This window comes from Paramisgurnus dabryanus, chromosome 17 (genome assembly GCF_030506205.2).
Source record: "Paramisgurnus dabryanus chromosome 17, PD_genome_1.1, whole genome shotgun sequence".
Taxonomy (NCBI): Eukaryota; Metazoa; Chordata; class Actinopteri; order Cypriniformes; family Cobitidae; genus Paramisgurnus; species Paramisgurnus dabryanus.
In genome coordinates, this window is record NC_133353.1 from 28,806,980 (window position 1) to 28,829,258 (window position 22,279).

The 22,279-nt window shown below is 35.8% G+C and overlaps 1 protein-coding gene across 2 annotated transcripts in view; it reads right to left on the reverse strand.

The window, feature by feature from the left end:
- Positions 1-22,279, reverse strand: part of adam12b (ADAM metallopeptidase domain 12b) — a 137,845-nt gene that overhangs the window by 55,251 nt on the left and 60,315 nt on the right. For both annotated transcript variants that reach the window (XM_065288392.2, XM_065288391.2), the window contains exons 4-10: positions 22,013-22,091; positions 17,947-18,023; positions 14,698-14,884; positions 8,444-8,509; positions 5,975-6,046; positions 5,578-5,747; positions 5,255-5,339 (exon numbers count right to left, since the gene is read on the reverse strand). In XM_065288392.2, the coding sequence (XP_065144464.2) occupies positions 5,255-5,339; positions 5,578-5,747; positions 5,975-6,046; positions 8,444-8,509; positions 14,698-14,884; positions 17,947-18,023; positions 22,013-22,091 (736 nt within the window). The remainder of the gene's footprint in view (positions 1-5,254; positions 5,340-5,577; positions 5,748-5,974; positions 6,047-8,443; positions 8,510-14,697; positions 14,885-17,946; positions 18,024-22,012; positions 22,092-22,279) is intronic.

A 22,279-nucleotide genomic window follows, 5' to 3' on the forward strand; every position in this document is an offset into this window, starting at 1 on the left:
TAGAAACAGCCGCTAATGAGGCATCTCTGTATTTATATTAGGGATGCACCGAATCCAGGATTCGGATTCAGACGAATACTTGGCTTTTTCACAGGATTTGGGAATCCTAGATTTTTGGTCGACGTCACGTGGCCGTTGATTAAACACAGCGGGTGCTAACGTGGAGATAAGCTTTTTTTTCGATGAGCCTAAAGGGCGGTTAATATTTCGCGAACGCACCTGGAAAAACGAGTGTGTCGCACCGCATCGCTTTCATTATGCATAGGCTTATGGTAATTGTCAAAATAGTTTTTCCCACTTGTCATCCTCACTGTAAAAAAAAATCCGTAGAAATTACAATGTTATTGCAGCTGGGTTGCCGGTAATTTATCGTAGATTTACATTTATGTTTTACTGGCAAGAGTTTGTTCAAAGTTAAATAAATTTTAAATATTAACAAGTCTTTATCTTTACAGAATAAAACTATACAATAACAGCCTCATCCAAGCATTCTGGGAACCAGAAATCATCATCAACCTTTTTCTGTTTTTTGCTTCAGGTTTTGTTTCCCAGAATGTTTTGCTTGTTTTTTTAGTTTTACTCTGTAAAGACAAAGACTTGTAAATGTTTAATGTTCATTTAACTTTGAACAAAATATTGCCAGTAAAAAACATAAATTTAAATCTACGGCAAATTACTGGCAACCCAGCTGCAATTTCTATGGATTTTTTTTACAGTGCTCTCATAATGTTGCCTATCCTTTTTTTACAGTTAAAATTAAATTAAATTAAAAATACACTGCTGTGGACGTTGTTTACTTCATTAATGTGTTTTACTGTGTTTATGGAATAAGGATGCGAGTAGGATTCGGTATTCGGACGAATCTTAAACAGTGGATTCGGTATTCGGCCGAACCCAAAAAATCTGGATTCGGTGCATCCCTAATTTATATATATCTATGGTTTGCTCCACTGTATTATACTGCTTTATAAAATCTTAAACTGCAAAACATTTAGTTAATAATTAGATTCAAGATTTTTATTGTTATACATATTTAGGTACAATGAAATTCATATTTTGTTTTTAACATATTTTGTTTTTTAGAACAAAGGGCCAGTGATAATAAATTACAATAAAAGTAAATAAAATTACATTTATCAGAGAAAAAAAGAGATAAAGAAATGTCGATAAAAAGTAAGAATAAAAAGTAGTTTGCCGCTTGAACAGTTTTGAGTTTACTCACTTCATTCAGCTGCACGTGAAATTCTAGTCATCGAAACATTCACGCGGAAATTCGCGTCATGGGAGGGGCTTCTGCGACTCTGCTCGCTTCCTGTAATCACGTCACTTAAGCAAGCTCCTGATTGGTTAACACAGCGTGTTTTTCCGCCAAAGTTAAAATTTTTCAACTGGTGTGTATGCTGCGGCAACGCTCAATTCGCGGCATTCGTGCGAACTAGATACGCCAAAGCGGCATCTACCGCGCCACGCTTAATGCATCATTCGCCCCGCGAGACCTCCAGACGCGCGTCAACGTGTCTTCATATTGACTTAACATTGAAATCACTCGCGCTTGACGCCTTTAACGCAGCTGGTGTGAACGCAGCATAATAACGCATTTTCAACATCTTTTCTACAGAGCTCAGCGCGGTGTATGCATCAAAACTAGATTCATTACCACCCATTGCTTTTGCGTGCAGTGCAATACAGTCCTTAGATTTAAATCTATTTAGACTATTTGTGGGTCACTCAACACGGAGGACTGTAAATGCTTTTTAAGCTGATCGGCTTTATAACATGATACAAAATGTTTTAATTCCCAGCCAGGGCAAACTTTCTGTTTGCCACATGTGGAAAAAGGCACCAAAACCACAGCAGACAATTCAAAAACTGCATCAATCACTATGCTGTATAGTGTACAGTACTGTGCAAAAGGCCACCACCACAAGACTTGTTGTTTTAAAAGTTTTAATGTCCATCCATATAGATTTTTCAATCTATTTTATTAAGATGCAATCAGAAAATACAGGAAATATGTACAAAAAAATAAAATTCTTCAGGCATCGTCGGTGTTTAGTGTGACCTCTCTTGGCACTAAACACATCTTTTTTGAGCAGAATGAAGTAAAAAGACTAATTTCTTTAAAAGGAGAAATTAGGATTTAATTTTATTTAGGTTTAAGAGATCCTGCAGTTTCCTGCTATTGCGTAGGTGGAAGGGGGGTTTACCCTAAAAACTTGACACATCAGTTTAGAGTTTTTAATACTATATACACATTTTCTGGATGTATTCTATTAAATAGACTAAGAAACAATTATATATGATCACTATCACTATAACATTGCAAAAACAACAAAGCTAATTGTGGCATGGTGACCTAAGACTTTTGCACAGTACACTCAAAAAAATGATTCAAGCCCTTCTTAGAAATGACACATTAAAATTGTGTTCAATAAATGTAAAATACCTCATTAAGAGCAATAAGTATATATATTTAATTAGTATAACACAAAATAAATATGTACAATAATTTATTGATTTCTTTTTAATTGTGTTAACACAATTAGTTTGAGTTTGGGTTCTGGAAAAAGAATTTCCCAGCATGCTTTGCATGCAACTGCTTTTGGAGAGTCATTTTTTAAATTAAGTGTTATTTTATGCATTTTTGGGTAAAGAGAAAGACTTAATAGTGTTAAATGTCCGTTTATCATATTGATTTAGAAGCGTTTGTGTTATATTTGTTCAAATTGTTTGGTTACCATCGTGCAGAAGAGTGGCGCTTGTGGTTAGGTTGTGGATGTGACATATATCTCTCAATGAGCATTAACAGTGTTTATGCCTGTTTGGAGATCAGTCTTTTCTCAAATGCTCATTTAAAGTACCATATGTTATTATTATTAGCATGTTAACATGTGCTTATGCTAATTAGTATGATATAAAAACGTTTTATATAAATTAACAGAATTGAGTTCTTCAGACTACACTACATTGAGTTATTCAAACTACGCTAAATTGAGTTACTCAGACTACACTAAATTGAGTTGAGGCAACTAATTGAGTATTGCCATTTACTTTAAATTGAGTTGGACCAACTCAATATATTTTTGTTGTGTAAAACAGTTTTTTATGAGTTAGGGGTACACATTCATATTGGATGGAAATCCTGCCCACAATTTTTATGAGTTAATCCAATGAATAATTTTTTTGAGTGTACTGTAAATATTTAGTGTCTATTTTCACTCTTTTGCATTTTCTATCTCTCTCTGTTCTTTTTACCCTATCTCGCTCTTTCTTATACAGGTCATAGCGGATCTATTGATATGATATCATGAGGTAACTTAAGCACTTAATAGCATCGTTTATCATACAGTGCCACTATAACTCCCTATTCAGACTTATGGCTAATGACTTCGTCTCTGTGCAAGCCTCTTTAAATCGGAAGGTTTGTTACAGTGGCATGGGTGATAGATCTTGACTAATAAAAATGTAAATGCGTGTTATTTAGCCATAAAGAAGTAAAGCAGCAATGAATATGAATAGGCAATTGCCGCAACTGACAGGAAACATCTTGGTGGTTAGTTGAAAAAGGAATTTGTTCATGACTTTATGTTTTGTCGCACTCAATGTCACATCTGCACACGCAAAAAGTTAAATGTCCTATGCAAAACCATGACCTTGACACAGTTGCATTACAAAATTACAGGTTTCAACAGGTTAGTCAACTAATAATTTTTTGAGCGCACAATGAAAGCCAGAAAATGGGACTTTTTACAATAGAGTTAACATGGTCAAATCTGCATACCGTATATGATAAGTGACTTCAAAATAGTGCAGATTGTTAAATATTCAATATTATATGTTAAAGGTAGGGTATCACATTTTGAAAAATGCTAACGATAGCCGCCTAGCAATGAAATCAGGATCCCAACCCTCCAGTCAAATCGCCATCCAAAGTCAAGCCTCCTTCAAAACACATGAACACGCACAGATCAGACGTTCACATCTCATGTCTCATTCACCAGTGAGAAAACTTTGCAATACAAAGTGAATAACATTTTCCAAAATAACCAACATAAACAACTGGTTTACATCAGAATTAGTTAAAGCACACTTTCGGTTGTAGTTACTATATCTTTACGCTAATCCGTAAACGAACACAAATTTCATAAGCAACACAATGTTTCATCAAAGTAGAATATCTGAATCCATCAACATATCGCGTACCTACCTGTACCTTACCAAAATAAACAGTACAATGACCCTTTGCCTCCTGAAGCTGTTTGCATCTCGTGGTAAAGCAGTAAATTTACCGATGTTAATTTGAGTTTTTTTTTTCTTTTCTTTTCGTTTTGTGGCTCCTGTGCAGGTTGTCAATTCAGCAGAAAAGTTTACCATTCTCGCTGTTTACAGACAGGAGGTGAGCGCACGTGAATGCACCGATGACGTTTTGTGTCTGCGTGGACTAGCTGCGTGGTGGGCATTCAAATTATGCTTACGTATGAGGGACAAAAAGGCAACGTCCGCTCGGACTGAGATCTATGATTGGTTGAACATTTTTTGGTCCTACGCCTTTCACAGATGACATAAATTTCTACAAATACATTTAAATAACTTAACACAGTGATTGCTATCAGGATGTGAGGAGACTTTTAACCAGCATAACTAAAAATGTTTCAGGATCAAATGTGTTACCATACCTTTAAAGCATATTTCTTTGTTGATTTCCAGCATTTAATAATTTTGAACCCCATACTGTCAATGCAATCTCAAGTGCGTGGACCTCACTGTATGCGTTTTCTGAACACAACAAAATACCAAAGCGAACTTTATCTGTCGAGATAATGTGTCTAGCATATCAATGGCAAAAATGAAACACCTTGCCACGCAGGACCGGACCTTAAAGAGAAAACTCCCGTCTAAACAAGAACAACAGGGTAAAAAGACTGCGGAGTCCTCCCAGAGAGTCATGAATAAAGCAAGAAATACATAATAAAAGGTTGTGGGATTTTGCAGACTTTCTCCGATTCGATCTTTTTAGACGGTCTAACCTGCTGAGGGTTTTGCTGATGACTTGCTGTGGAAACGGCAAATAACTATGAGTCACTAGAGAGTCCGTGTATATTGATTGGCTGAAAATTGGAAATTAAAAACAAACAAAAGCCGATTTAATGAATTGGAGCTGCGTGGGTCAAAAGCTAGCTGGTTGTGAGAAAAGCCATCTCAGTTTAAAGAAGGTTATTATGAGATGCTGAGGGTGTAAGGATTGGTTTCTCACCATGACGATGCCTCCTGACTGCTCTGCTGTACACATACTCATGATGGGAGCCATGCCTATTGTGGTACCCTGGAAGTAAACACCACTGCAAAACAGAATGAAAATAGGGTTATGTATATGACACAGAGCAACTTAATTTAAGAATGTTTAGATATATTTTTACTGAAAACAAGACAAAAATACTAAGAATTTTTTTCTTGAACATCATTTTTGCAGTGTATTCTGAACATAGCCTAAAGTTTAAACCTAAGCCTTAACTTAGCCTATGAGCATCTTGTTGACATGTTTAGATTTGTATATGTGACTGTGTGTGTATACAGTACCTAATAAGTTGAGCGTTATCATGTGGCCGCTGTGGCAGCAGTTTAAATTTTCTCCAGTCCAGAAACTCATGCAGGGTTGTGAAGGGGTCTTGGGTCACAGCACACTTATCAGCATCACTCCATACTTCCAATCCCACAAGAGCTACACGAATATTAAGCACCCTATAAAACTGAAAGAATACACACGCAATATCAAACCCCATCCACTGAGACAACAGCATCCATATCTCATCTATACATCAGTCAATTCATCATCTAAAAATACCAGAAGCTTTCAGGTAGAGGTTTCATTTAGAAGCTCACATTTATCTGTGTCAAACAAGATTCTATTTTAGTCAACCAGCCATTGCAATTCATTTTAAGCAAATACTATTTTATACCTCAGACTGCTTCATACCTTGTCTACGTAATTGGCGATCTCAGCTAGCCTCTGCTTGACCTTCTCCACATTTTTTCCTTGTTTCTGAAACTGGAAAAAGAACAGAGAAGTCGAGAGATGGGAGATGAAGATATAATGGGACAATTATAAAAAAAATGCAGGCTAGACGGATTTTGAACAGTGGAGGACGTCTGAGTGGCTGCCACTTTAAAGGACTTTCCAATCAGAAGTGTGTCTAACAGAGGACACCTAAGAGCACTTCGAGGCCATACAGCATGTTGCAAGCACTGGACACCAACAATCCAAGTTAAAAAATGATTATGTGCAATCTGGAGACAAAAGCCAGACACTTTTGGTCCATCATGTGTTCCCTGTGTGAGTGCATTGTTATAAGTGTCGACTTGTGGAGCTTTGCGTAGAAACAAAAGCAGTGCCAGCCCGAGCCTCTTGGGGGCACTAAGCAGAATTTGTTTGGGGGCCCCCTCCCAACAATTTTTTTAAATAAAAATAAAGAAATTACAAACATTTATAAAAATAACAAAGTTGCACATTACGTAAGGGCTAAAATTAGCATTAGTTACAGAAATCATCATCACTGTCTTTATTGTATGAATTAAATATAATTCACATTTTTTTTAGAGCTACAGAAGTGATTTCTTTGTCTTGGATTGTTTGATTAACATTAATGACACAGACTAAGTAGGTTAATTGAGGTTACTGTCTCTTTAAGAGAAGCACGGACCTGGTTTCTGCCTAATCTATACATAAACCTAAGACATAAACAAATGCTTTTATTGGAAAAAGAGTACTGTGGAGATCATTTTGTTTGTATGTGCCCTGTCAAGAACAGAAAGATTTTATGTTCGCTTGCTTTCTGAAACGCGTCTCTCCATGTGTGCACTACTGAGTGCACTTAAACTCCCGCGCACACACACAGACGGAGGACGGACTACAAACGGCGCAGCATAAAAACATTGTTGTTTTTCCATGCTCCATTCCTCAAATGAATGTTAATGGACTACAGTATGATACACAGTAGCGTAACTCTCTCTAAAGTTTAAACATCAAGTGTTCTGATCTTTGAAGGGCATAGTGAGGATCACGTCTGACTGGTGCTGGACCGGACACATTCAACCGCATGTGCGTCCAGAAAGCTGCTCTCTTTAGCGCCTTTTTGCTGGTTAAATTGTTTAAAATCACTTGAAATGTTAACATCTGCAAGCCGTTGAAACATGTGCAAATAATTAACGTATTAATCCGTGAATTGCATGCGAGCCGAACCGTGGGTTGAACACGTATCAACTGCGATCTGTCAGACCACCAGCTGCTGCTGCACAAATTAAACATCTTGCTCTTTTTTCTGCTCCTCTGTTCTTTTCTTCTTTCTCTTTTCGGCACTAGAGGTATACATCCTTTTTTGTGACATGGTTATCATTTATTACAGTGACGCACCGGCACGAATTGTCAATGCATGCGAGGTGTCTATATTGCGCATGACTCAACGCTAGCACTGCAGACACATAGCAGTTGTCAGCAAATCAGAATTTTCTTGTCTTGAATTATTAATTGATTAATTCATATTCATTCTTTTATATTACTTGTTTAAGTTATTTAATTGTAAAAAACCCGATTGGGGGCCCCTGGTGGCAAGGGGGGCCCAAGAAGCAGCTTAGTTCGCTTATGCCTAGAGTCGGCCCTGAACAAAAGCATAATAAAGGGAATATAAAAGAATGTTATTTAAATAGATTTTGCATCATAATTTAGCTTTTTTTTCTCGCTTACAGGAGAATGTATTATACAGCCTAGCAAGGCTGTACATTCGAACGTGCGCATCTATTCACCTACATGTAAAAAACTGACTACACACACACACACACACACACACACACACACACACACACACACACACACACACACACACACACACACACACACACACACACACACACACACACACACGTATAAGGTTTCCTAGACAGCTGTTCTTATAACACAATAGCTTTCTTGTTGCCCAAAGTTTCCTTTTCCCACATCCAAATCAATCACCTTAAACAAAATACTTCCTGTTTCCTGTCTGATCATCTGGGAGAAATGCCCTACTTCCTGTCAGATCCCACCCATTTTTTGGTTTGGCTTCCCAAGGTGAAACAAAGAGTCAACCGAACTGCACCATAATTCAATACCGAACTCACCTAAACACAATTGGGTGATTAAAGGATATGACAGCAGGATATTTCCCTTAGTTTTTCATTCTCAATGAGCATGCAACAAAAGGACTTTTGTGTAGAGTGTTTTGTAAGTGCATGAGGCCATGTGATTTTGTTATTTGCAACTGCATGTACATATCTTCTACAATTAATCGTTGTGAGCCATTATGTACACTTTTTAACGTTCACTCAGGATTTCTTCAAACTTGTTGTTTTGTTTATAGGTGATGTTGGTAAAGGTGGGATGTAGTGACTTCATAAAAGGTTAAAGATCTGCTACCTCTCTGTTGTCTGCTACAATGATGAGTTCTACATATTTGGTGGTCTTCTGAACGTCCCTCTTATGCTGCAAAACAAGAAAGAACATCGTGTGAGCAACCCTCCAATAAATCTGACCAGATGCATCAAGTACAGTAAATATAAAAGTAGTCACAGCACCAGAGCGCAAACACTCTGGAGTGCGATTCCCAAAAGCATCTCTAGCCAACTATGGTCACAAGTTCCATCATTTCTGCAGCATTCAATGATTTGGGTGTTTCCCGAAACCATCGTTCCAGCAGACATTTGCAAACTGCATCGCAAACAAATGACATGTAGACTGGCATTGATCATGTTTTTGAACAAAAAAGCAAGCAATATGCAGTACATGCTATATCAATCATCACCAAGTCCAATTTACATCTTTTAGTTTGTAAACAGAATTAAAGCACTGTTTTTGAAAAGTGGGCATGCGTTTAAGCCTATGGGCTTTAACACCCTGGGGAATGCCTAGCATATTTTCAAAAAAAGTGGAATGTCCCTTAAACAGAGTAAAGAAACTCATACAGGTTTGGAACAACATGTGGTGAGTAAATGAAAAAATAATTTTTGGGTGAACTATCCCTTTAAATATTAAACTAAAAACTTTAATTAAAAATAATCATACTGATTTTTTATTTTAGTAAGTAAACTCAGATAAGCATTAATGCTGTTGCTAAATTATTTTAAATACACATTTAAAACTTCATTATGCATTACTGTATCTTTGCACTTGTAGCTGAGCAGAGGCATTTATAAATAATAAATGGGATAAAATATTAAAAGTGCCCTAACATCCATAGACTGTAAGTAATGGGTCATGGCGGCATGACAGATGTGAAGCTTGCTTTCAAGTCAGATGAAAGCAGTTTGTAATAGCAGTGACCAGGTATCACTTACTGCGCCCCTCCTCTCTCATGCACTGTCCAGTTGGCAGGGCAGGTAATCTAAATAGGGGTAAGGGGTTGCTCCATGACAAGTCTCTTCTTATCATGTTACCTGTAGTTTAAGATGTCTGCTGCTATATTGAAGGTATATATGCTTTCATTGGACGTAAGGGCTTTGACACACTTACGCATCTGGGGCCGTATTCACAAAGAATTTTAAGGCTAAAAGTAGCTCCTAACTGGCGAATTTAGGAGCAACTCCTAAAAATCCTGGGCGTGTCACTCCTAAATTTAGGACTCCAAATTTTTTTCACTAAGAGTAATTCACAAAGCATTTTAGCCCTAAAAGTAGCACCTAAGTCTGGGACAGCTTAAAAGAAGTCGAGAGGACTCCTAACTCACTAAGACCTATTCACAAAGGATCTTAAAATTAGGTGCTGATCCTCCTTAACATGGACAGTTTCACCAACTCAAAAGCATTGCACATACTTAAAAGCACACTTTAATGTAAGCATATTGTTTATAACATTTGTTTCATAATTCATTACATTCATGGCAAGCAGAATTACATGAAACAATAATGAAATTAAATATTTAATATTATAGGCATACCTGTTGCCATGCTAGTCTGTTTAAAGGCTGCAATCTCAACACTCTACTGCGATTGTAATGCATACCACGGCCTCTCGCAGTCGTCCGGGGTCTGCGAAACAAGCGGGAATGCTGCATTGATCTGCAACAAATCCTCTCCCATCAGTAATGCGTAGGTTGATCTGAAATGTGCGGATGCCTGAGGTCACCCGCGGATTTTTTGGGGTCCGACTTGCAGGCGGGTTAGTTGAAAACGTTGGTCAGGTGCCGGTTGTTTTTCTACATTGACCCGCGCATTATTGTCTCGCATGTCTCACGCTTAGTTTTGCTTGATATCTCAGTGCCGAATTTCCCTTTTATTACGTTTCTTTTTTCCAGCACCAACTGGGACAGCAGCAGTAACTGATCCTGCATCCAGTTGGGCTTTCTTTTCCGTTTTGGCGAGTTCATAATCCACCGTCATTTATTTATTACATTAGGATTCTTCAATATGGGCAACATTTCATTGCTTTAAGTAGTCTATTTAGGCTAGGATGTCAATTAATCAAGCAAGTGTTAATGTAATGTCGTTTCTTATTATTAGGCAATTGGCGGTTTTCATTTGGGTATTAGGCTACCTTGATTTAATTTAATTTAATTTCATTCACAAATTTTCTGTAATATATGCATTTCGATGGCATTACTATTATTATTTTGTGTAGGACACAGACATATTTCGATGTTGTAATTCCATGATTTGGTGCGTCTGTGTTATGTTACGCATGACAGCCCTGTCATCTAACAACCAATCACCGTGGTCATTGCGAGGCAGCTCGTGCATGAGAATTGACATCATCGCTAGCAACGAAGACTCACTCTTAGTTTAGGAGTTATCATTTTTCCTTACTAAAAGTAGGTCTGAAAGGCGTTGTGAATAACTTTTAAGAGAAAACTCCTAGCTAAAATCTTTTAGTGCGATTTAGGAGTACTCTTAGTGGTAAGATAAAATGCTTTGTGAATACGGCCCCTGGACAGAACTTAAAGGGATATTTCACCCAAAAATGAAACTTCTGTTATCATTTACTCACTCTCATGTTGTTACAAACCTGTATACTGCAAAAAGGATTTTCAAGAAAAAAAATTCTTAGTATTTTTATCTTGTTTTCAGTAAAAATATCTAAAATTCATAAATTAAGAGGCTTTTTCTGATGTGCAAAACGACTCAAGAAAATAAGTCTAGTTTTTAGACCAAAAATATCATATTTAAGTGATTTTGTGCATAACACAAGCAATGGGGTAAGCAAAAAAATCTTAAACATTTTCTTAAACACTAAATTCAAGAAAAAATTTGCTTACCCCATGGGCAGATATTTTTGCTTGTTTTATGCACAAAATCACTTAAATATGATATTTTTGGTCTAAAAACTAGACATATTTTCTTGGGTCGTTTTGCTCATCAAGAAAAAGCATCTTAATTTAAAAAAGTTTTAGATATTTTTACTGAAAAACAAGACGAAAATACTGAGAATTTTTTTCTTGAAAAGAATGTTTTGCAGAGTATAACTTTCCTTTTTCTACTGAACACGAAGGAAGATGTATTGAGGAATTTTTGTAACCAAACCGATTGTGAGCCTTATTTACTTTCATATAGTAGGAGAAAAGAATACTATGGAAGTAAATGGGGCTCATGAACAGTTAGGTTACAATCCATAAAGGTATATGCATTTACTCAGTCTGGCTGATCAGCTTTTTATAATAACAATCTATTAAGGTGATCTTTCACAATTTTCTTATGACAATGAATAATTTTATGAACAATAAAGTAACTGGAGACAAAATGTTTTTTTTAGTCCATGTGGATCATAAACATTTGAAATCAGCAGAGAAACACTGCAAAAAAGTATTTTCAAGAAAAAAAATCTTAAAAAAAATATCTTGAATATTTTTCTAAACACTAAATTCAAGAAAAATTCAAGAAAAATGTGCTTACCCTATTGGCAGATTTTTTTTACTTGTTTTATGCACAAAATCACTTAAATTTGATATTTTTGGTCTAAAAACTAGACTTATTTTCTTGGGTCGTTTTGCTCATCAAGAAAAAGAATCTTAATTTAAGAATGTTTAGATATTTTTACTGAAAACAAGACAAAAATACTAAGAAAATGTTTTCTTAAAAATCATTTTTTGCAGTGAATGCTATTGTGTTTATTATCCAGTAAAACAGCTCTCCATTCACTTCTTGTTCACTTTTGTTTATAGGACAGTCTTGACCTCCCTAATATAGCAGCGCCGTTGGCATACAATTTAGTAGCCAGTGTGGCATCTATATTTGTCTATGGTGCTTAGTGCAGAAGTCATGGGTTGCACAGTAAGAGGACACAAAAATTGCTACCTTGAATGCCCCGTACAGTCACTTTGGGCTATAGCGTCTGCCACACAGAAATGTAAAAATACATTTTGGATAATGTTGAAAACTTTTTAATGGAAAGTTAAATATTGCACATGTCTACTGAATGACAGGATGTTTTATTAGCATAAACACATGTAGCATATTTGCATACCTTAATCTTAATTTTTAGCAAAATATTTCTACATAAAAAGCATAAAGTTGATTTATCATGCATTGGTATAGCAGCTAAGTGTTCTTTAATGTGTATATCTGTACTGGTGTTGTGAATCCTTTTAAAGTATAATTAAAGCAAGACAATTTTTCAATTTTTTAAAAGTAGTAAATAAGGTTTTTACAAGTCTGTCTGCTCTGTTGTGGCAAAGTTGCACTTTTAAAAAACACGTCCCTTTAACTTCTCTATAACAACATCAGTCATTTAAAACTACACTTACTTTATTAGATACCCCTTGCTAGTACTGGGTTGGACACCATTTTCCTTCAGAACTGCTTAAACTGCTTAACTGATCTTAAATTAAGATGCTTTTTCTTGATGAGCAAAATAACCTAAGAAGGTATAGTTTTTGTCTAAAAACTAGACTTATTTTCTTAGGTCATTTTGCTCATCAAGAAAATACATCTTGATTTAAGATCAGTTAAGCAGTTTAAGCAGTTCTGAAGGAAAATGGTGTCCAACCCAGTACTAGCAAGGGGTATCTAATAAAGTAAGTGTAGTTTTAAATGACTGATGTTGTTATAGAGAAGTCTTGAAAACAAGACAAAAATACTACGTAAGAAAGTCATTTTTTGTAGTGTCTTGCCTTTCTATCATCCCGAACCAGTCTGCACTGCAAAAAATAATTTTCAAGAAAAAATTTAGTCTTATTTTTGTCTTGTTTTCAGTAAAAATTTCTAAAACTTCTTAAATTAAGACCAAAAATATAAAATTTAAGTGATTTTGTGCATAAAACAAGCTAAAAAAATCTGCCAATGGGGTAAGCAAAAAAATCTTGAAATTTTTTCTTAAACACTATATTCAAGAAAATGTAAAAAAATAGCTTACCTCATTGGCAGATTTTTTTCTTGTTTTAGGCACAAATTCACTTAAATTGTATAGTTTTTGTCTAAAAACTAGACTTATTTTCTTAGATAAATTTGCTCATCAAGAAAATACATCTTGATTTAAGAATTTTTAGATATTTCTATTGAAAACCAGACAAATATACTACGTAAGAAAGTAATTTTTGCAGTGTGTTGCCTTTCTACACTGCAAAAAATGACTTTCTAACTTAGTATTTTTAGATATTTCTACTGAAAACAAGACAAAAATACTAAGTAAGAAAGTCATTTTTGCAGTGTATCATCTTGAACCAGTCTGCACTGCAAAAAAGTCTTGTTTTCAGTAAAAATATCTAAAACTTCTCAAATTAAGATGCTTTTTCTTGATGAGCAAAACAGACCATAGAAAATAAGTTTAGTTTTGAGACCAAAAATATAAAATTTAAGTGATTTTGTGCATAAAACAAGCAAAAAAATCTTGAACATTTTTCTTAAAAACTAAATTCAAGAACAATTCAAGAAAAATTTCCTTACCCTATTGGCAAATTTTTTTTGCTTGTTTTATGCATAAAATCACTTAAATTTGTTTTGCTCATCAAGAAAAAGCATCTTAATTTAAGATTTTTTTTATATATTTTTACTGAAAATCATTTTTTGCATTGTGTCCATTCTCCTCTGACATCAACAAGGCATTTTTGTCCACACAACTGCCTCTTAAAGTACGCATCTTCAAAAGGCCTTGCTAGCCTTTAGTCGCGCTGCTGTGGCGCAATCAGAATACATCCTTAGAAGGTCGCAGCCTTCGAATTGGGACACAGCTTGTATGATCCGAAGTTTAGCTGTCACCATGGTGACGATCAGCATTCACCTCCTAATTCATCTCCATCTATTGATTTAAATTCATTAAATGAACAATGAATGCTTTTATGTTCTCAGATATGTCTGCAAATCAGTGCAAACACTAATACATTTTACATATTTATACAGATATCATCATTTTTGCAATTATGTACACTAAAAACAGCATCTTTGGCTACAATCTTTCCGAATCAATTGAGTAAAATGTATTTATTCAGCTCTCTTGTGACAAGAACATCAGCAATGTCAAGACTGTTATGGTGAGATCATCTTTTAACCTTTGATGTCTTGCTCTACACTCTAATCTTTTTTTAGCATGCATGGGAAGCGTGGGCAACTACAATCCCCTAATCGTCATTAACAAAGGCATCATACTGAATCATGCTGCATTCTAATTCATTCTTAAGACAAAAAGATGACATTTTCCAAACAAGAGATTGTCACTGTAGTGGGTACATTGACAGAACCGATTCATACCCTTGTATTTAGTGATTGTGGAAGTCCTCCAACGCTGGTATGGCTGACAGTAGATATGTTGTGTCCATGGCCGCAGGTTCCAGAAGGTGAATGTAGGTGCTGTCCTTCGTAGATCACATGCGTGTCGTTTGCTGGATCAAAAGCTGGTTCCACCATCAGTGTTGTATTTTCAAGTAAGATGAAACCTCTGAGGATTTGAACAATATTAAAGTGCTTAAAAAGTACATATTAGCATCATAGTCATACCTTTTAAAGAGGCATGTGTCACTTTCCTTTGTCCAAAAATTTTACAAATTTAACTTATTTTGTACCTCACTGAAGACAAGCTTTTTCATTTTAAAATGCAGAAGCTCAGATGCTCACTTGCAAAGGTGTCAGATGTGTCCTACAGTGGTGCATAATATTTTATGTTTATGAGCATTTAGTATCGTGAAAAAAGAAGAAAATACTAAAAATAGTACTGGTGAAACCTTGAGGTTAATTTACAAAATTAAATGATATCAGATAATCTCATGTAATTACATTTTGATCAATGTGGTATAATTTGAAAATTAAAAGCACATCACCCTTCACCATTTAATAAGTTTGACTGTCAATAAATCTCTTTTTTAATAAATCCAGTTGTTTGTCTTTGTACCAATGGGAAATGGATGGAAATACCATGGCTACCATGCAAGCTTGATAATTTTAAATGTTAAATGAATTAAACCACTTTCTTCAAATTTATAACAGATTTTTATGCAAATAGGAAACCAAGAAGTTCTGAGCAGAGACATTTGAAAAGTGTAGCAAATTTCCCATTAACTAATGCTATGCAAGTAAAATGTTAATTTTCCCTCTTACGGTAAGTCATTAGAAAAATCATGGAAATGGATGTTGGTCTTTTTATGTATATTGGAGCCACAGTGCTAAACATTAAATTTACTTGAAGGAGAAGCAGTCGTGTTATACAGGCATCGATGGCAAGAAAGGCCCCGTATAGACCGTTTCAGCGGTAACAACATAAACAAGCCGCTGTCGCGGTCCGCACATAACTTCCGGTAAACTCCGCTAATAATAAATAACAACAAATTCTTTAAACATAGTTTATTTATATAACAAGCAAACAAAACAACACATAGATTACCTAGGAAACCAAAACATTTGTTATTTTCGACGAGGCATTTCTTCAAGAGATCAGTTTAGCAACCAGTCAGACCATTAAAAAAACGAAACCGGAAGTAAGGTTCGGATCCAGACGTGTATCACGTGCGTCCGATGAAACCATCTATACTTGGGAGCAGTCACGTATGAAAGATTTTTGGGAGGTTATAGTATGTGATTTTGCATCTTTGATCATGTGACGTTTAAAGGAAAACACCAATATTTTACTATGTTCTTATCTCAACTTAGACAAATTAATACATTTCTATCTTTTTTCGATGCGTGAACTTAATCTTTGTACAGTGTGTTGTGAATGTGTTAGCATTTAGCCTAGCCCCATTCATTCCTTGGGATCCAAACAGGGATGAATTTAGAAGCAACCAAACACTTCCATGTTTTCCCTATTTAAAGACTGTTACATGAGTAGTTACACAAGTAAGTATGATGGCACAAAATAAAATGTGGCGATTTTTTTTAAGCAGATAAAAATGATAACTATATTGTATGGCGGAAGAGCACTAAGTTTGATGCACTTCGACCTCGGGCGCAGTAATATTGACAGAAGCTTGAGCAAGAGGGGGAGTAGTCAGGAGTGATGATGTTTTATTTTGTGCCACTATATTTACTTGTGTAACTCCTCATGTAACAATCTTTAAATAGGGAAAACATGGAAGTGTTTGGTTGCTACTAAATTCCTTCCTGCTTGGATCCTAAGGATTCACGACGAGACTTACAAAGATTAAGTGCGCACATTGAAAAAAGATAGGTTTGTATTAATTTGTCTAAGTTGAGGTAAGGACATAAAATATTGAAAAACGGTGGTGTTTTCCTTTAACCATGTCAGGTTTCCATTGCAGTTTTGTCATCTATTCTTTTATTGAATTACCTGAAACTCTAATGCGAGCATTTAAAAAAATGCGAAATGGAAGTTTTTGCAAAAATGTACGTTTCCATTGGGCATATTTTCAATTGAATTTCAATTATTTTTAATTTGCACAATTACATTTTAAATTATTTAATTTATTTTCATTTTAAAAGCGAATGGAAACACAAAAAAATAACATGTCACAATGACATTTACCTTAGCCCTCAAACAAAGCAATGCACTGTGCTTTAGTTGAGGTCTTCTAATGGGACAGTTTACCCCAAAATAAAAACTGATTTAATTCCTCACCCTTGATTCTGAACCCATATGATAATTTGTCATCTGCAAAGAGTGCTATAGCATGGCTTTAAAATACTCATTAATCAAATGAAATACATGTTTGTGCCTCGTTTTTTGAGCTTAACAGCCCTTGGACTATTTGCTTTCTTTGCAAGTGCAGCATTAACTAAACTTCTGCAAATTTCTGATAAACTTCTTAAATTGTGTGCCACCAAAGGAAATTCCGGTTTTGAACATTATGAGAGAAACTTAATGATGACACTAATTTAATATTTAAACTTTTATAATGTCACCTGAAAGTCTCTATAGGTTTGCATTGCAATTATGAACACTGTATTGTACAGTAAGTCTTTAAAAATAAAACAGTGTAAGTCAGTACAAGTAAATTATGACAGCAATTTGATTTTTAAACATCTTAAACTTTTATAACATCTTCGTGTCTCCATAGGCTTGCAATTATGAAGATGGTATTGTACAGTAAGCCTACAGTAAAATCTGTTGCGCTGTAATTATTACCAAGAGACTATTGGGGCTTGGGTTTGCTGCAGACAAAGCAGTTCGTGTTTATTTATATTCCGCTCTAAAAGTTGTCCTTTTACGGCAAATTTAATGTTCTTTCTAATTACATTTTACAGCATCGCTAAAGTTTTTCACGACATATTAACCTTTTCCATTGCACTGCGTACTTATCTTCAGACAATGAAGCATGGGATGACACTAAAGTTTTCATTGATGTTTATGTTGTTCACTGGAAACAATATCGAAGGCAATATATGTTTGACGACTTATAGTATCCATAATAGCTTTCCACACTGAAGCACGCAAACAACCCGTTTAAGTCTTTTAACGACATTGATAATTGAAACTCAATACAGCTGACAATTACTGTAAATGGTTCATAATGGGATACTGGAAGATTACAGTGAGAATACTGTGCTTACCTGATCCCAGAGCATGTACTGAGGCTGACATCAGAAAACCTGTGCCCTTGGACCTCGCCATGGTAATAGCAATTCCTCTGCAAAAAACACAGGCGAGGTCAAGACCCAAAAACTTAAAATCGTGATCAAGGCATTCCACAATTAATTAGCTTTAACTGTAAACGAGAACTTTTCTAGGTGTAAGATAACCTCAGAAAATATTGGTCCAATTATTAATGGTCTGATGGGAACACGTAGCAACAGTCACACAGTCTGCCCATAAAAAAACCACAAACACTCTGCCAGTAAGTGTCTGCTGGTCTTTTTAAAGGAAAAAAGCGTTCTTCCCCTGTTATAGCTGGCATTAGCCCCTAAAGCCCCTTTCATGTGGAAATACCAATTGTTAGCCACGGGCCAGACAGACTTACTGCCATTACACACACATTTACACACACACACAGACAGACAAGACCTCTCAAAAACACACCACTCTGTCAAAAGCAATCAAAGCTTGAGAGCAAACATCCTTGACTTTGGAACTTAGCTGTCAAAGGGAAATCTTGCGGCTACCGTTTCCTCCTCTTTAAGATTTAGTAGACCAAAAATATAAAAGAATATAACAGGCACAGCCACAGATGGAGGGTATCTAAAAAATATCACTTACTAATGGTCCCATGAAATATACAGTACTCGGCCAGAAAAGTAACATCTGGGGCCATTCATTCAAAATGTCTTGATTTTAGAGGTTACCAGAACAAGAGAGCCTTTTCTAGGCATCTGTCCTCTATGATGTGCATTGAATAGGCATTTAATAACCGCTCTTACTTAAAAGGGACATATCATGAAAATATGATTTTTTTCATGTTTAAGTGCTATAATTGGGTACCCAGTGCTTCTATCAACCTAGAAAATGTGAAAAAGAACAACGAAAAAAGGGCCATATAAGTAAACAGGAAGGACTGGCGTATCATATGCACGCAAAATTGGAATTTGCCGTATGTATTGCACGACTTTTCAACTGCATGCTATTTATACCACTGATCTATATAAATGACTGGATTGTGCACAGAACAATTAAAGGACAAGTTCGGTATTTTACACTTAAAGCCCTGTTTTCAGATTGTTTATGATGAAATAGAACGGTTTTGACTGAAATTTCGACATATGCGGCTGCCCCGAGAATTTTCAGGTGTTTGTTGTATCACCTCCCACCTCTACAATGGGTCTATAGGTGCACTGGAACAATCCTTCCTTAAATGCATTAAACTTTCGTTTACAAAGACGTGAAACTCACCGAGTGGTCAGGGGTGTTCACTGATATGGTCACACAAAAATCGCTGCAAAAGATGCATTCCAACAGGTTTTTTCGTAGTTTTTGCCAACTCCATTGACTTGTATTAGATGTGCTGTGAGGTACGGTATTAGTCCACACCGGGAACTTTGTTTCTTTTCTTGCAATTGGCAAAGGCGGATTATCGCCACCAACTGGGCTGGAGTGTCTATTATTCAAGCTCTCAGCGGAAAAATATACGGGTGTGAGGCGTTTGGAAAAATAGGTCCACAAGTTTACAATGAATGGTAAAACACCTGTTGAAAAGCATCTTTTGCAGCGATTTTTGTGTGAGCATATCAGTGAACACCCCTGACCACTCGGTGAGTTTCACGTCTTTGTAAACGAAAGTTTAATGCATTTAAGGAAGGATTGTTCCACTGCACCTATATCCCCATTGTAGAGGTGGGAGGTGAAACAACAAACACCCGAAAAATCTCGGGGCAGCCGCATATGTCGAAATTTCAGTCAAACCGTTCTATTTCATCATAAACAATCTGAAAACAGGGCTTTAAGTGTAAAATACCGAACTTGTCCTTTAACGTAACAGAGTGAGGTGAAGCCAGCGCAGAGTTCGAGCGGCCATCTTGGTATTCCCAACCGGCAGAGGGCGTCATTGACTTACATTCAAAATCATGATCTAAATTCACCCGATTTACAGCATATTAGTCACACAAGGTTAATTTTTAGGATATGTGTACGTAAATTAATTGTTAATTCTGGTGTTATTTGCAATGTTTATGTTTTAATCGGGCAGGATAATGGATTTATACAAAAACGTTAAGGTGTCTGCTGCATTCTGTTACGGTATAAATAAAGTTTTTTTTGACATTCAGCTACACGGTCAGCGCTATTTCTCTGAATAAGTTTAGGTAACTTGTAAACATAACATCATAATTACAAAACCACCAAGTTATTGCATGTACATACGGTACACAGCATGATTATTTATTTAGATTTCAAATTAACCATGGTTTTACTACAGTTAAAACCAAAAAAACATGGTTACTGTAGTAAAACCATGGTTGCCACAAAATAACCATGGTTTTGACATCCAAGTTTTTAAAAAAACCATATTTACACCATGGTTACTGTGGTAAAACCATGGTTTTGCTGATAGTAATCAATACACCAAAAAACCATGGTTACTACACTTTTACCACAAAAAAAAACATGGTTAATTTTCGTAAAGGGTCTCCCGATCTGATACTGGATAATAACTGATTAAAAAGCAAAATTTACAACTTTCAGTAAATCACTGTACATGCTTAGGACGTTTGCGTTGTAATAATGTACAGAGTAACTTCAGATATAAAACGGAGACTAGTAAAGTGATGTTTTATCATTAAAATCTGATAACGTCCATTGATTTAATAGAATGTTTGGGTATACCAACATGGCGGCGTGGTGGCTTCACAATTGTGACGTCATATAGATCAGTGATTTATACGCATTTCATGAGAATGTGCTGGGTATTTTGAGCTTAAACCTCACATATGTACTCAGGTGAAACCAAAGATTTATTTTACATCTTAAAAACGTCTTGTGAAATGTCCCCTTTAAGCTTCCCTTAGATGTTTCATAATCAGATTGAAAAGGTTTGACTTACAGTGAATGATTGTGATAAAACCAATGTGTGTCTGTCCTTCAATTTGCCAAAATCATTGTCTGTGTTTTCATCCTATAGGATCTTCACAAATTGAAGTCACTAAAGTCTTCTCAAGTTGTTTTCAATGAACCGATCTTTTACAACAGCTCAAATTTTGAACTTCTCATCTTCGTAGACAACAGATTGCTCATCAGATTGTTTTTAATTATAAATCAGGGCTAAATAAACCCAGCATAAATAATAGAGCCAAGCCTTCGTGTTTGATTGGAAAGAAAGGGTTGGCAGCATGTTTTTAAAGCTGCAAGTTACAGTTGTTAGCACTAGTCTAATTATAAACTACAAAAGACACAGAAGACAATTCAAATTAAGCTTGACAAGAATGTCAATATGTCCTTGTGTCAACATCATAACTCCGAATGATTAATCAGTTTTCTGGGAAGACAGCCAGGGAGAGCAGTAGTGCACTGGAGCGGTCTATTAAAGAAAGCATATAGTGACAACAATATAACGCTTTTAACACTGCACTTTCTAACAATTTGTTAATATCTTGCGAATAGCCCCAGGCATGACCAATCCTGAACACATCAGAAACATCACATATGGCTTTTGACAGACCAGTCATTGCAGTACCGTACTGTATATATTAGGTCCATCTAAAGTATCAGTTTTGTTTTTTCCCATGGGACAAAAATAAAAAAGCGTTTCAAACTTGCAGTTTTACAAAGGGAGTTTCAACAAAAATAGACTCCAGTGTGTATTTTTTTTTTGTAGTAAGTATACTCTGCTTTTTCCCTTTCAGCCTCATACTCACCCATCCCAGAGTGACACCCCATAAGCACCACAACACTCACTAATGCATACAGTATATATCTACATGTAGATGAATATCACGTACACTGTGGTAGATGACACACAAAAAAACAGTTTATTCCAATTAATGACTTGCAATGACAATGGTTATGATATCTTACTGCAATGCATTCTGGTATTGCAGTTTCATTCTATTTCATATTGACATGGGAATATTGTTTTTCGCATGCATTTTCATTTTTCATTGGGAACTCATTTGTTTCATGTGCTAAAATAAAATACTTCTTTAAACAGGCCAAATATTTTTTTTATGTGAGACTATTAAAGCTTCAACATACCGTAGAGTTGTGAGTGGTCGTAATAGTTTGTCCGTCCCCCTTGTAGTGCGTTTCAGTGTAATGGCTTGCAAACAGGCCGCTGAAACAGAACACACACACACTTTTGAGATCGACACAAACATCAGATTTGTCTCTCCTTCTCTCTGTTGAAGGAAAATAATGTATTTTGCGAGAGTGCATATAAATTACACGCACAAGCAAACATGCACATGCCAAAAAATATAATTTTTACATTTTCACTGCAGAGCAGATTATGAAAGTGTGTCA